The sequence below is a fragment of the Equus quagga genome, chromosome 10, assembly GCF_021613505.1.
Source record: "Equus quagga isolate Etosha38 chromosome 10, UCLA_HA_Equagga_1.0, whole genome shotgun sequence".
In the NCBI taxonomy this organism is placed as follows: domain Eukaryota; kingdom Metazoa; phylum Chordata; class Mammalia; order Perissodactyla; family Equidae; genus Equus; species Equus quagga.
In genome coordinates this window covers 86345081-86362307 of record NC_060276.1, presented here as the reverse complement: position 1 = coordinate 86362307, position 17227 = coordinate 86345081, and the positions used below count along the sequence as shown (strand labels likewise).

Here is a 17227-nt window from a genome sequence, read left to right as displayed (position 1 = left end):
TGTTCAAGTGCAGGTCTGAGATGTGACCATGGTTTTACATCCTTGAACACCTACATATTTGACATTTGTTACCATGTCTGACTATGAATAGGGAGGCCCCAGATTTCTAAATTGCTTGGTCTTAAATACCTCTGTCTGCTGGGAGATACGTATGGTGGGAAGTTCGTTATAATATTTCTTAAAACTTGTATTATTGATTTTGAAATGGGACATAATTGTGACTTATACTTGTTTTTCCTATTTTAGCATTATCTGCATACCAGAGGTACTACAGTTTACAATCTGACTACTGGAAGGTTAGTGCACGTTTGCATGCCTATTTCCTATTTGCTTTTTTGGCACATTACTGCCGGTTATACTGAAAATGAATTGTGCTCTTGCTTTTTTGTTTGTTTTGTTAATTACTTAAAAGTATTACTTCTAGGGAAAAGGGATTAGAAGAGGAAAAATGAGTGTTCTTTGTGCTATCTTGTATGAACCACCTTGTATTTTATTGAAAGAATTAAATGACTCCGACACAATTTATTGGCCAAATATGATCCTAAGTGTGAGAATTTAAAAGCAAGCAAAATAAAACAACAAAATGATTCTTTGGTTTTCTCGTCTGAAGTTGGCACCTGGGAATAAAAGAAGGCTGAAGATGGGTGTATCAGGCTGAAAGGGGAAGGCATAATGGGAAAGTTATAGTGGAAATCTTTCTTGGTACAGTCTGTCTATAATTGGAGCTCTAAGGACAGCTCAACCTAATCAGTTTTTAAAAGACCTACCTAAATGAAGAACTGTGCATAGCAATGAATCAGCTATTTTCTTACCTTATGTAGTGTGTAAAGTTACCTGGGCAGGTTAATCTTTGCATCGTGTTTGCTTTTAACTGTAAGTTTATTGACCAGTGCGGTTTCTTTATCTGAATTGCCCTTTGAGATTTTTTAGGTGGATTTTATTTTTCTAGCACCTAGTTTATCTTTCTTTTTGATTTGTAGAAGTTTTAACAATATATTTTGGTAATTTTTAAAAATATATTCAAAATATCTTCTCTAGTCTGTGGTTTATCTTTTTTTTTTTAAAGCTTATTGAAGTGTAATTTGCATACCATAAAATTCCTGTGTTTTAACTATGCAATTCAGTGACTTTTAGTAAATTTCCAGAGTTGTCCAATGATAACCACAGTCGTATTTTAGGACATGTCTGTCTCCCCATAATGAAACCTCATGACCAACCCTTGGCAAGTACTAATCTACTTTCTGCCTTTATGTATTTGTATTTTCTGCATATTTTATATAAATGGAATCATATAATATGTGGTCTTTTGTAACTGACTTCTTTTCACTTAGTATACGTTTTCAAGGTTGATGCATTTGTAGATGTACTTTATTCCTTTTTATTATCTAATATTCCATTGTATGGATATACTACATTTTATTTATCCATTCATCAGTTGATGGCCATTTTAGTTGTTTCCACTTTTTGGCTATTGTGAATAATGTTGCTACGAACATTCGTGTACAAATTTTTGTGTGGGCATACATTTTCAGCTCTCTTGGATAGATAACTAGGAGTGGGATTGCCAGGTTGTAGAATGAATCCATGTTTTACATTTTGAGAAACTGTCAAAATTGTTTTCTAGAGTGGCTGTAACATATTATATTCTCACCAGCAGTATATGAGAGTTATAATTTCTCCATGTCCTTTTCAACACTTGTAATTGTCCAGTTTTTGAGTGTAGCCATCCTAGTGGATGTGAAGTAGCATCATCTTAGGGTTTTTACTTGCGTTTTCCTAATTACTGATGATATTGAGCATCTTTAGTGAACATATTATCTATTTGTATATATTCTTGGGTGAAATGCCTATGCAAATCCTTTACCCATTTTAAAATTTGTTTTTTTAAAAATTAGTGTGTTTGAAGAGTTCTTTATATATTCTGGATATAATCCCTTATTACATATATAATTTGCAAATATTTTCTCAAAGTCTGTGACTTATATTTTCACTTTCTTGATAGTATATTTTGAAGTGCAAAAATTTTAATTTTGATGACATCCACTTTCTCAACTTTTTCTTTCATTGCTGTACTTTTGATGTTGTACCTAAAAATCTTTTCCTAACCCAAGGTCATGATGATTTACTCCATAGCTGATTCAATCAGTTGCTTCAGTGTTTGCCTTTACAGATAGTACTGCAGTAAATAGTAACAGGTTTTTTTCATACTTTTGTTAGTGATTCTTTGGTATAGATTCTCTTTGATATAGATTCCTTTATAAGTGGGATTGCTGGGTTGAAGGATAAGTGTTAAATACTGCTCGTTTGGGAGTGCTTGTTTCCGCTTGGTCTTAACTAAGAAAGTGTAGATCAACAGGCTTTTTGCTAATCTGATAGGTGAGAAATGGTGTCGTATTGTTGTTTTACTTTGCCTTTTTTAAATTGCTAGTGAGGTTGAGTTTTTTTAAGAGTTTAAAGAATATTTGTATTTCTTTTTCTTTGAAGTATTCATGTGTCTTGCTCATTTTTCTATTGGGCCATTGTTTTCTTTCTCTTTTATATAGCCGTATGTTATGTATGAGATATTTTATCCTCTATCTGTGATAGTAAGTTGCAGTTTGCCATTTGTTATTTTACTTTGCCGTGTTTGTTTTGTCCATGCAGAAGTTTTGTATTTCTATGTAGTCAAATTTATCAGTCTTTTCCCATATTGCATCTGCACTTTGAATCATAGGACAGTTTTTTCCTCACTCCCAGGTGTTAGAGAAATTCACCCACATTTTCTGTTAGTAGTTGAATGGTTTTATTTTTTAATTTAAATCTCTGATCCATTTGGGATTTATCCTTGATTTATAGTCTGAGGAACATCTATATTTATCTTTTTCCTTATGGCTAATAATCCCAACACAAAATACTAAGAAATTCGTCTTTTCATCCACTCATTTGAGATGTTGCCTTAATTGTATGCTAAATCTGCATACGCAATTTTGTCCATAGATTTTCTGGTCTATTTCATGAGTCTGTTCATGAACTAATACCATACTATTTTACTTTTAGTGGTTTTATAATATGTTTTAATATATGATAGTGCTAGGACACCCTTTTCTCCATTGTTCATGTTTTTAGGGTTTCCCTGGCTGTCCTTTGTTGCTTATTTTTCCAAATAAGCTATCTAATTAACGTGTTTAGCTCCACAAAAATATCTATGGATTTTTTTCCTCCAGTTTTTTTGAGGTATAATTATAATAATGTGTGAGATTCCCAATTGTTCTATATCTTGGCTAGCACTTGGTATTGTCAATCTTTTTAACTTTAGCCATTCTATTAGGTAAGTAGTGGTGTTTTCGTTTTGGTTTTATCTGCATTTTCCTGATGATAGTGATACTGAGCATCTTGTATGTGCTCTTGGCCTTTTATATACCTTCTCTTGTTAATTATCTGTTAACATTTTTTGCTCATTTTTAACTTCTTTATTGAGTTGTATGGGGTCCTTACATATTCTGGATAAAAGCCCTTTGTCAGATACATGTTTTGGAAATGTTTTCTCACAGTCTGTGGCTTTCATTTTTGTTTTCTTAATTGTAACTTTTGAAGAGCAAATGTTCATAATTTTGATGAAGTACAATTTAATCATTTTTTTCTTGTATAGCTTGTGATTTTTGTGTTCTGTTAAGAAATCTTTGCCTACCCCAAGATCATAAAGACTTCTTCAGCTTTTTCCCCTAGAAGTTCTATAGTCACATTTCTTATATTTTGGTTTTTGATAGATTTTAAGTTGTTTGTGATGTGAGATGAGCAACAGTGTCTGCACGCCACCCCCCCATCCCAATAGATACCTAGTTGTTCCAACATCATCTGTTGGAAAGATTGTCCTTTCAAAATTGAATTACCATTTCCTCTTTGACAAAAATCAATTGACCACTATTAATTTTGTATCCATTTCTAGATCCTCTATTATGTTCCAGTGATTTATATGTCTATTTTTAAGCCAGTATCACACTGTTTTGTTAATGTAGTCTTAAAATCAAGCAATGTTAAGTTCTCTCTGTTCTTTTTCAAAATTGTTTGGGTTTTTTTAGGTCCTTTGTGTTTCCATATAGAGTTTAGAAGCAGTTTGTCAATTTCTCCTGCTAAGATTTTGATTGGGACTGCATTATATGCATAGACCAATTTGGGGAGAATTTCTGCCATCTCTAATAATGCATCTGCTTGTCCATGAACATGGTATATCTCACCATTTATTTAGGTCTTCTTTAATTTCCCTCAGCAATGTTTTTTAGTTTGAGCACGCAGTTTCTGTTGTTTATTTCTATTATTTTCTTTTTTGATGCTATTATGATTGGAGTCATTGTAAAATTTTATTTCTAATTGTTTGTTGCTATTATATAGGAGTACAACAGGTTATTGTACATTTACCTAGCATCCTGCTATCTTGGTAAATTAATTATTAGTTCTAGTAGCTTTACTCTAGTTTTCTTAGGATTTTGTTTCTGTCTGCATATAAAGACAATTTTCCTTTATCTTTTCTAATCTAATCTTTTCTTTTCTAATCTAATGGGTACTCTTTCATCTTTTTCTTGCCTTGTTGAGTTGGCGAGGACCTCCACTACAGTGTTGCATAGAAAGTAAGGTCTCATGTTGTTCCTGATCTTTGGGGGAAACATTATTTTCACCATTAAATATGATATTAGCTGTTGGGTTTTTGTAGATTTAGATTGAAGAAGTTCCTTTCTGCTACTAGTTTTACTTCTAGGCCCTCCCTGCCCCCCCATATAATGAATAGGTATGGAGTTTGCAAATTATTTATTTATTGAGATCCTATGGATTTTGTCTTTTTAAACGTGTTATATGGTTAATTACATTGCTTGATTTTTTTCAGATGCTCTTTCGATAACCCCTGTTAGATATATTTTCCTTTTTATATGTTGCTAGCTTCAATGTAGTAATATTTTGTTAAGGATTTTTGCATCTTTGCTCGTAAGTGATGTTACTCTGTAATTTTCTTCTTATGACTTTGTCTGATTTTTGCATCAGGGTAATTCTGGCCTCATAAAATGAATTGGGAATTGTTCCCTCTTCTGCTGTTTTCTGAATATGTGCATAGGGTTGGTATTATTTCGTTCTTAAATGTTGAATAGAATTAACCAGTAAAGTCATCTGGGTCTAGAGAGCTTTTCAACTACAAATTCAGCTCCTTTAATATATACGGTGTATTCAGGTTTTCTGTGACTTTTTGGGTCACTTTTGGTTTGTCTTTCAAGGAAATTGTCAGATTTACTATTTTTTCTGTCATAACTCTATTTTTCTTTTAATAACTGGAGAATATATAGTGAAATGTACTCGCTTTCATTCCTGATATTGGTAATTTGATCTTTTTTTTCTTGATCAGCCTGGCTAGAGATTTATCAATTTTATTGATCTTTGCAAAGAATCAGACTTTTGTTCCATAGATATTTTTTCTTAAGTATTGTTTTCCTGTTTTTTCTTTTTCTTTTTTTTTTTTTTGCAGAGGAAGATTTGCCCTAAGCTAACATCTGTTACCAATTCCCTCCCACACCCTATGCCCCAATACATAGTTGTAAGGTCTTCTGGTTCTTCTATGTGAGCCACTGTCACAGCATGGCTACCACAGACAAGTGATGTGGTTCTGTGCCTGAGAAGTGAACCTAGGCTGGTGAAGCGAAGCATGCTGAACTTTAACTGCTAGGCCATCAGAGCTGGCTCTGTTTTTCTGTTTTATATTTCATTGATTCCTAGTTGTCTTTATTATTTGCTTCTGCGAACTTTGTGTTTAATTTTCTCTTATGTCCTAAGGTGGAAGCTTGGATATTGATTTTTTTGTCTTTTTCCCCTAATACAAGTATTTAAAGGTATATATTTTTCTTAGTATTGCTTTAGCTGTATCCTGCAAATTTTTAGATTTTGCATTGTCATTGTCATTCATTTGAAAATGTTTTCTTCTTTCTCTGTGCTTTCTGACCCATAGGTTATTTAGACATAAATAGTGTAATTTCAAAATATTGGGGTTATTTTAGATATTTTGTAGTTAATGATTCCTAAATCTGTTTTATTTATACAGTATATTCTGTATGATTTTCTTCTTTTGAAATATATTGACACTTATTGGTTCAACACTTGAAAACAAGAATATGATTTACATTTGCTAGTTGTATTGTGCCATAAATAACAGGTAAAGGTGATTGATAGTGTTTTTCAAATCTTCTCTGTCTTTGATGATTTTTTTTATCTTTGTCATTTGCTGAGAGTTATCTCTTCCTATGATTGTGGAGTTGTCTTTCTTTTAATTTTGCCCTTTTATTCTTTAATATATTATGAAACTCTCTTATTAGTGACATACAGATTTATGATTATTTTTACTTGATGAATGAACCGTTTTATCATTATGAAATAGTATTTTTTACCTCTGGTGATTCTTTGTGTCTTGACATGTGTTTGATATTAATATAGCCATTCCTTCCTTCTTTGGCTTGTTGTTTATGTGGTATATATCCTTTTCCTTTCAACCTGTTGGTATCTTTATATGTATAATTCTTCTTTTGTAGATAGCTTATAAAGGGGTCTTGCTTTTTTTATCCACTGAAAATTCCTGCTTTTTACTTGCATTACTTAGCTGTTGACAATTAGTGTAATCATCAATATGGTTGGGTTTACGTCTTTCATTTGATTTTTCATTTTATGTTTCTCCCATTAGCTTGTTGGTCTTATGTTCCTCCTTACCTGCTCCCGCCACCCCTTTTTTGATATTTGAATCTGTTTTACAGTTTCGCTTTAGTTTTCCTACTGGCCTTTTCAGCTATTCTTCTTTTCATTATTTGTTCAGTGGTGGTTCTAGGGATTATGCTAAACACCTTTAATTTTTCACAGTCAAGTCTCAGTTAATATTGTACCAATTCACATAAAATGTAGAAAGTTTGTAGTTATATAGGTCCACATCTTACCCACCCATGTCCTTTATGTGATAGTTGTTAGATATATTAGATGTATATTATTAACTCCAAAAGATGATGTTATTTTGCTTCAAACAGGCCCATATATTACATTGTAATAGTAATTCTTTGTCTTTATCCATATGGTTACCACTTCTGATGGTTTTCATTACTTTCTGTGAATCATTTCCATGTACAGTCATTTTCTTTTAGGCCAAAGAACGTTATCATTTCTTACAGTAAAAGGTCTGGTGGAGAAGAATTTCTTTGATCTGAAAATATTTTCTTTACTTTCACTTTTTTTAAAATTTTTAATTTTTTTTTGTTTTTTTATTAAGGTTATGAAAGTTAACATCCTTGTGAAATTACAGTTGTACATCATTATTAGTCTTGTTGTAGGTATATCACTTTACCCGTAGTGCCCTCCCCCCACTCCCCTTTCCCCTGGCAACCACCGATCAGTTCTCTTTGTCCATATGTTAACTACCACCTATGAGTGGAGTCATACAGAGTTTGTCTTTCTCTGTCGGGCTTATTTCACTCAACATAATACCCTCAAGGTCTATCCATGTTGTTGTGAATGGGACGACTTTGTCCTTTTTTATGGCTGAGTGGTATTCCATTGTAAAATATACACCAAATCTTCTTTATCCAATCATCAGTTCCTGGGCACTTAGGTTGTTTCCATGACTTGGCTATTGTGAGTAATGCTGCGATGAACATAGGGGTGCATGGAACTTTTGGAATTGCTGATTTCAGGTTTTTAGGATATATACTCAGTAGTGGGATGGCTGGGTCATAAGGTATTTCTATTCTTAAATTTTGAGAAATCTCCATACTGTTTTCCATAGTGGCTGCACCAGTTTGCATTCCCACCAACAGTGTATGAGGGTTCCCTTTTCTCCACAGCCTCTCCAACCTTTGTCACTCTTGGTTTTGGATATTTTTGCCATTTTAACAGGTGTAAGGTGATATCTTAGTGTAGTTTTCATTTGCATTTCCCTGATGATTAGTGATGATGAGCATCTTTTCATGTGTCTATTGGTCATCCGTATATCTTCTTTGGAGAAATGTCTGTTCATGTCCCCTGCCCATTTTGTAATTGGGTGGTTTGATTTTTTATTGTTGAGTTGTGTGAGTTCTTTGTATATTATGGAGATTAACCCTTTGTCAGATAAATAACTTGTGAATATTTTTTCCCAATTAGTGGGCTGTTTTTTTGTTTCAATCCTGTTTTCCCTTGCCTTGAAGAAGCTCTTTAGTCTGATGAAGTCCCATTTGTTTATTCTTTCCATTGTTTCCCTCATGTGAGGGGTTATGATGTCTGAAAAGATTCTTTTGAAGCTGATGTCAAAGAGTGTACTGCCGATATTCTCTTCTAGAAGACTTATTGTTTCAGGCCTAATCTTTAGGTCTTTGATCCATTTTGAGTTTATTTTAGTGAATAGTGAAAAAGACTGGTCAATTTTTATTATTTTACATGTGTCTGTTCAGTTTTCCCAGCACCATTTGTTGAAGAGACTTTCCTCCATTGTAGGCCCTCAGCTCATTTGTCAAAGGTTAGCTGTCCATAGATGTGTGGTTTTATTTCTGGGCTTTCAATTCTGTTCTATTGATCTGTGCACCTGTTTTTGTACCTGTACCATGCTGTTTTGATTACTGTAGCTTTGTAGTATGTTTTGAAGTCAGGGATTGTGATGCCTCCAGCGATGTTCTTCTTTCTCAGGATTGCTTTAGCAATTCTGGGTCTTTTGTTGCCCCATATGAATTTTAGGATTCTTTGTTCAATTTCTGTAAAGAATGTCATTGGAATTCTGATTGGGATAGCATTGAATCTGTAGATTGCTTTAGGTAGTATGGACATTTTAACTATGTTTATTCTTCCAGTCCATGTGCACGGAATGTCTTTCCATCTCTTTATGTCGTCGTCAGTTTCTTTCAAGAAGGTCTTGTAGTTTTCGTTGTATACATCTTTCACTTTCTTGGTTAAATTTATCCCAAGGTATTTTATTCTTTTTGTTGCGATCGTGAATGGGATTGACTTCTTGAGATCTTTTTCTGTTAGTTCATTGTTAGCATATAGAAATGCTACTGATTTATGTATGTTGATTTTATACCCTGCAACTTTGCTGTAGTTGTTGATTGTTTCTAATAGTTTTTCTATGGATTCTTTGGGGTTTTCTGTATATAAGATCATGTCGTCTGCAAACAGCGAGAGTTTTACTTCTTCGTTGCCTGTTTGGATTCCTTTTATTTCTTTTTCCTGCCGAATTGCTCTGGCCAAAACCTCCAGTACTATGTTGAATAAGAGTGGTGAAAGTGGGCACCCTGGTCTTGTTCCTGTTCTGAGAGGGATGGGTTTCAGTTTTTGTCTGTTGAGTGTGATGTTGGCTGTGGGTTTGTCATATATGGCCTTTATTATGTTGAGGTACTTTCCTCCTATACCTATTTTATTGAGAGTTTTTATCATAAATGGATGTTGGATCTTGTCGAATGCTTTCTCTGCATCTATTGAGATGATCGTGTGGTTTTTGTTTCTCGTTTTGTTAATGTAGTGAATCACGTTGATTGACTTATGGATGTTGAACCATCCCTGTGTCCCTGGTATAAATCCCACTTGATCATGGTGTATAATCTTTTTGATGTGTTGCTGTATTTGGTTTGCCCGAATTTTGTTGAGGATTTTGCATCTATGTTTATCAGTGATATTGGCCTGTAGTTTTCCTTCTTTGTGTTATCCTTGTCAGGCTTTGGTATCAGTGTGATGTTGGCTTCGTAGAATGTATTAGGGAGTGCTCCATCTTCCTCAGTTTTCTGGAATAGTTTGAGAAGGATAGGTATTAAATCTTCTTTGAATGTTTGGTAGAATTCTCCAGAGAAGCCGTCTGGCCCTCTCCTCTTATTTTTGGGGAGGTTTTTGATTCCTGTTTCTATTTCTTTACTTGTGATTGGTCTATTCAGATTCTCTATTTCTTCCTGATTGAGTTTGGGTAGGTTGTATGAGTCTAGGAATTTATCCATTTCTTCTAGGTTGTTCAATTTGTTGGCATATAGTTTTTCATAGTATTCTCTTATGATCCTTTGTATTTCTTCGGTATCTGTTGTGATTTCTCCTCTCTCGTTTCTAATTTTATTTATTTGAGACTTCTCTCTTTGTTTTTTCGTTAGTCTGGCTAAGGGTTTATCGATTTTGTTAATTTTTTCGAAGAACCAACTCTTTGTTTCATTGATCCTTTCTACTTTCTTTTTTGTTTCAATATCATTTATTTCTGCTCTAATTTTTATTATTTTCCTCCTTCTACTGACTTTCGTGTTTGTTTGTTCTTCTTTTTCTAATTCCGTTAGGTGTCATTTGAGGTTGTTTATGTAAGATTTTTCTTGCTTATTGAGGTGAGCCTGTATTGCAATGAATTTCCCTCTTAGCACTGCCTTTGCTGGGTCCCAAATAATCTGGTATGGTGTGTTTTCATTTTCAATTGTCTCCAGATTATATTTGATTTCTTCTTTAATTTCTTCAATAATCCATTGTCTGTTCAGTAGCATGTTGTTTAGTCTCCACATTTTTGACCCTTTCCCAGCTTTATTCTTGTAGTTGATTTCTAGTTTCATAGCATTATGATCCGAAAAGATGCTTGATATTATTTCAACCCTCTTGAACTTATTGATGCTTGCTTTGTTTCCCAAGATATGGTCTGTCCTTGAGAATGTTCTATGCACGCTTGAGAAGAATGTGTAACCTGCTGTTTTTGGATGAAGTGTCCTATACATATCTATTAGGTCCATCTGATCAAATTTTTCATTTAATTCTATAATTTCCTTCATGATTTTCTGTCTGGATGACCTGTCCATTGGTGTTAATGGGGTGTTGAGGTCCCCTACTATTATTATATTGCTGTTGATGTCTCCTTTTAGTTTTGTTAATAGTTCCTTTACGAATTTTGGTGCTCCTGTGTTAGGTGCGTATATATTTATAAGTGTTATGTCATCTTGGTGGAGCGTCCCTTTTATCATTATATACTGCCCCTCTTTGTCTTTCTTTATCTGTTTTTCTTTGAAGTCTACTTTGTCTGATATAAGTATGGCAACACCTGCTTTCTTAAGTTCATTATTAGCCAGGAGTATTGTCCTCCATCCCTTCACTTTGAGTCTGTGTTTTTCTTTGGGGCTGAGGTGTGTTTCCTGGAGGCAGCATATTGTTGGATCTTGTTCTTTGATCCATCCTGCCACTCTGTGCCTTTTGATTGGAGAGTTCAATCCATTCACGTTTAGAGTGATTATTGAAATGTGGGGGCCTACTGTTGCCATTTTATCACTTGTTTTCTGGTTCTTTTGCATTTTGTCCTGATGGAGAGCTGTTACTTTGTGTTATTGTCCTTCTGCTTATCTCCTTTTTTCTGGATTTTGTAGCCCCTTTCCTTTTTTTGATTTTTCAGGAATGAGGTTCTTCCTGAGCATTTCTTGAAGAGGAGGTTTTGTGGCGATGAACTCCCTTAACTTTTGTTTATCTGGGAAAGTTTGTATTTCTCCATCGTATTTGAAGGATATTTTCGCTGGGTAGAGTATTCTTGGCTGCAGGTTTTTGTCCTTCAGAGTTTTGAATATTTCATTCCAATCTCTTCTAGCCTGTAAGGTCTCTCCTGAGAAATCTGCTGATAGCCTTATGGGGTTTCCTTTGTAAGTTATCTTCTTCTGCCTGGCTCCCCTTAGTATTTTCTCTTTGTCATTGACTTTTGCTAGTTTCACTACTATATGCCTTGGGGTTGGTCTTCTTGCGTTAATAAAGTTTGGAGATCTATTCACTTCTGTCACGTGAAGTTCCATCTCTCTTCCCAAGTTTGGAAAGTTCTCAGCCATTATTTCTTTGAACAGGCCTTGTGCCCACTTCTCCTTCTCTTCTCCCTCTGGTATACCTATAATCCTTATGTTGCATCTCCTAATTGAGTCGGATAATTCTCGGAGAGTTTCTTCATTTCTTTTTAGTCTTAGTTCTCTCTCCTCCTCTGTCTGCAGCATTTCTATATTCCTATCCTCCAAATTTCTAATTTGGTCCTCCATATTATCGACCCTACTGTTCAGAGAGTCCAGATTTTTCTTAATCTCCTCCATTGTGTTCTTCATCTCCAGTATTTCTAATTGGTTCTTCTTTATAGTGTCAAGCTCTTTTGTGACATAGCTACTGAACTCATTGGGTTGTCTATCTGAGTTCTCTTTTAACTCGTTGAGTTTTTTAATAATGTTAGTTTTGAAATCATCGTCATTTAGGTTATAGATTTCATTGTCTTTGGGATTGTTTTCTGGGTGCTTATCATTTTCCTTCTGTTCTGGAGATTTAATGTATCTTTTCATACTGCTTGATGGCGTGGATTTGTGCCTCCGTATAGAGATAGAGTTTAGTCGCTGCTTCCACTTGTTGCGACTGGTGTGGGGGGGCGCAGCTGTGTAGACTGCACCAACCAGGAACCCTGTCAGCTGTTACTGACTGGACCTGGACCCCTCCTTGTAGTCACAGTGGTCCTGTGGGGTCCCTCGTCGGTTGTGGGGGCAATCGCAAGGGGACCTCAGGCTGCTGGTGCCTACTGTTACAGCCCACTTAGATGCGCTCCCTCCTTGTGGCCTGCAGTGGTGTTGTGGGCTTTCCCAGCAGCTAGTAGCAGGATCACCTATAATCGCCGCTTTGTCCCTAACAGAGCCCACAAGATCACACTTGTCCACTATAGGTCCCAGCAGAGCTATGGGTATCTTCTGCAGTCTGTCGTTAGCTCACCTAGCTGTGCTACTTTTGCCCCAGGGCCTTCCCGCCTTGCGATTGCAAGTCGGGACCTCTCCACTAGTGCTGTGCAGAGGCTTTCGCTGAGGCTGCTGTAGGAACCTGGAGTTCCCCCGTGGACTACATAGCCGTTTCACCGGAGCTCCACTCAGCCCCACTCCACTCTCACGGGATCTCTGGGAGCTCTTTGCTTCGTCTGGGACACGGCCAGAGTCCGTGGGCATGGCGGTGGCTTGTAAGCTGCTGCCTTGTGGGGAATTGTGCTCTAGGGAGCTTCCTGGTGTTCCGAATGCTGGGCAGGGCCTCTCTGCCAATGGCGAGCAGAGGCCCTCTCTGTTGGGGGGGTGCAGGACCCTGGAGCGTCCCCCTTGGCTGCAGAGCCGGGTGCTGGACTTCCACCGCTGTCCCCAAGCACATCCACAGGAAGTCTGGGCGCCCCCTGCACTGACCCGTGTGCCGGAGACTGTGGGCCCGGCAGCATCTTGTGGTCTGGTGCTGTGCCAGGGAATCTGCCTGCCGGGAGCTTCCCTTTGTCCTGGATTCTGGGCGTGGCCTCCTTGCTAATGGTGAGCAGAGGCTTTCCCTGCTGGGGAGGTGCGGGATCCCGGAGCCTCCACCCTGGCCACAGAGCTGGGCGCTGGAGCTCCACCCGTGTCCCCAAGCACATCTACAGGAAGTCCGGGCGCCCCCTGCACCAACCCATGTGCCGGAGACTGTGAGCCCAGCAGCAGCTTGCGGTCTGGTGCCATGCCGGGGAATCCACCCGTCGGGAGCTTCCCTTTCTTCTGGATTCTGGGCGGAGCCTCCCTGCTAATGGCTTGCAGAGGCCTTCCATGCTGGTGGGTGCAGGACCCTGGGGATTCCCCCTGGGCTTAGGTGTAATCGTGGGGGGCTTGGGTAGGGCTGTTGTCACCTGTTTCCACCGTCGCTCCGCTGGTGAGTGCACACTCCCGCCCTTGGTGTGTGGCGATGCTATGGGGGAGTCCGCTGGAAGAGAGCCTCCTGCAGGAGCTAGTCTCTCTGGGGGTCAGGGGTCAGAGAGTTTTCACCTATTTCCACCGCCTCCTGTGGCGAAGTCCGTCCGCCTTCTGATTTATAGTAGCATGAGACTCTTAGGCGTCTTGAGATGCTATCTGAATATCCTTTGTTAATCGGTGAATGTCCCTTCAATTTCATTTTTAAAGGGCATTTTTGCTGGATAGAGAATTATGGGTTGGCTTGCTTTTTTTTTTTTTTAAGTGAAGTTCTGCTCTCGCCTTTCCTCCATATTTTCTGATGAGAAATCAGCTCTTAATAGAGCCACTGTTCCCCTGTATACAATTTATTGTTTGCTCCTTTCAATGTAGTTTGATCATGATACACCTCTCCATAATCGCCTTCGTATTTATCCTGTTTGAGCATCTTGAATATGCATTAAATTTGGGAACTTTCTGTCATTATTTCCTCAAATAATTTTGTTTGTTTTCTTTCCTCTCCTTCTGGGGATCCTATTCCATGTAGGTTTGATAATTTGTTTTTTTATCAAAATGTCCCTGAGGGGCTTCTTTTTTTACCCTTTTTCTCTGTGCTCTTCACATTGTATAATTTGTTATATTGTTTTGAAGTTCATTTTCTCTTTCCTTTGTCATCTTCATTTTATTATTAGTTCAACCCATTGAATTTAATTTCAGGTATTATGTTTTTCAGTTATAGATTTTCCATTGGATTCTTTTTTATTGTTACTCTTTCTTTGTTGGGATTTCCTGTCTTTTCATTATTCATGAGCGTATTTTGTTTTAGTTTGTTACGATACTTAAAAGAGCCACTGTAAAATCCTTGTCTGCCATTTCTGGCATCTTTGTCATGAGGAGTTTGGTCTCAGTTGATTTTCTTTTTTCTTGAGACTATGTTCTGTTTTCCTGGATGTTTGTATGTTATATAATTTTGTGTTCGGTACTGGACACTATGAAAATTATTCTAATTCTGATTCTGTTATTTTCTTCTAACAACTGTTTTTTTCCTCTTTCATCAGGCAGTTATCTTTATTGGTCTTGAAGTGTAAATTCAGTTTCTTCAAGTGGCATCCTAAGTATCAATTCAGATCTTGTGTCTTTAACTTGGCTGTTTTGAGCCTGTAACTTGCATACAGGAGTCAGCAAGATATGTGGATAGGCAGAATTTAGGGCTTCGTTCTCTGACTCTTTCCTTTCTAGGATTTCCCTTAATTCAGTGGGTTATGATTTCTCTTGGTTTTGGTCTTCTGGTTTTCTGTATCAGAAAGACTGTGCTTTTTGTATCAGTGACCCAATACCATGCATGCTATGCCTGGCACCAAGTTATTAGCTGTTACAATGGGAATTCACTCCATGTGACTTTCCTCCTCTGAGCATGGCCTTCTGTATTAGATTCCTGTTGCTACTTTAACAAATTACCACAAATTTGATGGCTTAAACAGCACAAATTTAATTATTCTACAGTTTTGGAAGTCAAAGTCCAAGATGAGTCTTAAGGGGTTAAAATCAGATTGTCAATAGGGCCAGTTCCTTCTAGAGGCTCTGTTGGAGAATCTGTTTCCTTGCCTTTTTGCATCTTCTAAAGGCCACCTACATTCCTTTGCCTCATGGCCCCATATCACATCATCTTTTGTCCCCTGGATTTTGTCCCCACATTGCCTTCTTTGGCCTTTGACTTTCTTGCCTTCCTCTTATTAAGGATGTCTACCTAGATAATCCAGGATAACCTCCTCATCTCGCAATCCTTAGTTTAATCACAGCTGCAAAGTATTTTTTGCCATGTAAGGTAAATATTCCCAGTTCCAGGGATTAGGATTTAGATATCTTTGGGGCCATTAGTCAAAATACCATATCTTCCTACCAGAATCTGCCTGTTTCTGTTTACTCCTGAGTGCCTTTAGCTAGCTGCTTTATGTATTATAAACTCTATAAACCAGAGTTTATAGTTTTAATAAAACTATAGTTATTTTGTAGTTATCTGCAAGAGAGTCTTCTTCAGTATTATCTTAGGTAGCCTTCATTGGAAGCAATAGTGTGATGACATATTGTTACCACTTTGCCTACTTCTGAGACTCATCAAAATGTAATCATGCACTGTAATTTTAAACTCTTAGTCAGTACTGTATTTGTTAGATTTATCCTTGTAGTTGTATATTGCAGTAGTTTTTCATTGCTATATAATATTTCATTGGGTGAACATGCCACAATTTATTCATTTTATTGTTGAAGGACATTTGATTTTTAATGAATTTTGGCTGTTACTGTCTTAACTTTGCAAGTTCTTGATGCCCTGGTAATTGTATAATACATGAAAACAGGTTTAAAACAATATTTTGTCCAGTTTTTCTAGTTATAATTACTTGGAGAGAAGGAGGAATTGAGATTTCAGTCTGAAACAGATTAGTCTTCTATTGCCAGAAGTGGAACTCCCCTCTAATCTTACTTACAAGAAGGAAAACTTTCTATAAAATTTATTATTAAAAAACTTACTGTAGACATTTCTAATAAGGGAACATAAGTTTATTATGGAATGTCCAGTAAATGGAATAATAATAGCCATCAAAATAATTTATCATCAGTAGTTTCTTATTGTCCAGATTTCTTAACAGGCAATTTGAGATCCTCCCAGACGCCAAAAGCTGCCTCCCCAAATGCCAAGAACACAAACCTGAGTTTATTGCTTACATGGTAAAGGAGAACACAACCTCTGCAAAGCTTTGTCAGTACCTTGTAGGGGTCAGAACTTACTGAAAATTCTAACTTTGTTTTAAGGCAGGCCTTTCAATTTGGGAGCTTGTTTGGGTAAGAATCTCCGTGTAACAGTACAGAAATGGTGGCTATAGCAAGGCAAAGAATTTGAGGTAAGGGTTTCAAAGAATCTTGGGCCACAAACTATTGTTCATGCTTTTCATTGAAGAGTTGATGGTTCCTGTAATAACGGACAAACCATGTGCCTGGGCAGGAGACATGGAAAAGTAATCTAGTAAAGACAGAGGACTAGCAAGTCAACATAGACAGTCAGGTCTGGTTTATTTACATTCAGGCTCAGTGTGGGGGTAGACGGTTTTGGTTCTCTGCAGGTTCAAGAACTTGTACCAGATGCTGTCACTTAAAGACATTAATGCTACTTATTTTAATCTCTCTCTCTTTTTTTCTTTGTGATGAGGGAGATTGGTTCTGAGCTAACATCTGTTGCCAATCTTCCTCTTTTTGCTTGAGGAAAATTGTTGCTGAGCTAATGTCTGTGCCAGTCTTCCTTGATTTTGTATGTGGGATGTGGCTACAGCGTGGCTTGATGAGTGGTGTATAGGTCCACGCCCAGGATCTGAACTGGCAAACCCCAGGCTGCTGAAGTGGAGCACGTGAACTTAACCACTATGCCACCCAGCTGGCCCCTTTAATATCTTTTTTTAAAGCATCAGTATATAACATAACAGTACTATTTGTGATCCAATGAGTATTTACCTAGTGAACATGATTAGTGGCTAGCAGTAATCAGAATTCATATTCGTGACTCAGTAATTTTTTTTGACTTTTTATTT

General features: G+C 37.0%; 1 protein-coding gene across 14 annotated transcripts in view; it reads left to right on the top strand.

Annotated features, from left to right (window-relative positions):
• The window catches only part of KDM6A (lysine demethylase 6A), a 207219-nt gene that overhangs the window by 80661 nt on the left and 109331 nt on the right, over positions 1–17227 (top strand). For all 14 annotated transcript variants that reach the window (XM_046673176.1, XM_046673180.1, XM_046673179.1 and 11 more), the window contains exon 4: positions 247–296. In XM_046673176.1, coding sequence (XP_046529132.1) covers positions 247–296 — 50 coding nt within the window. The remainder of the gene's footprint in view (positions 1–246; positions 297–17227) is intronic.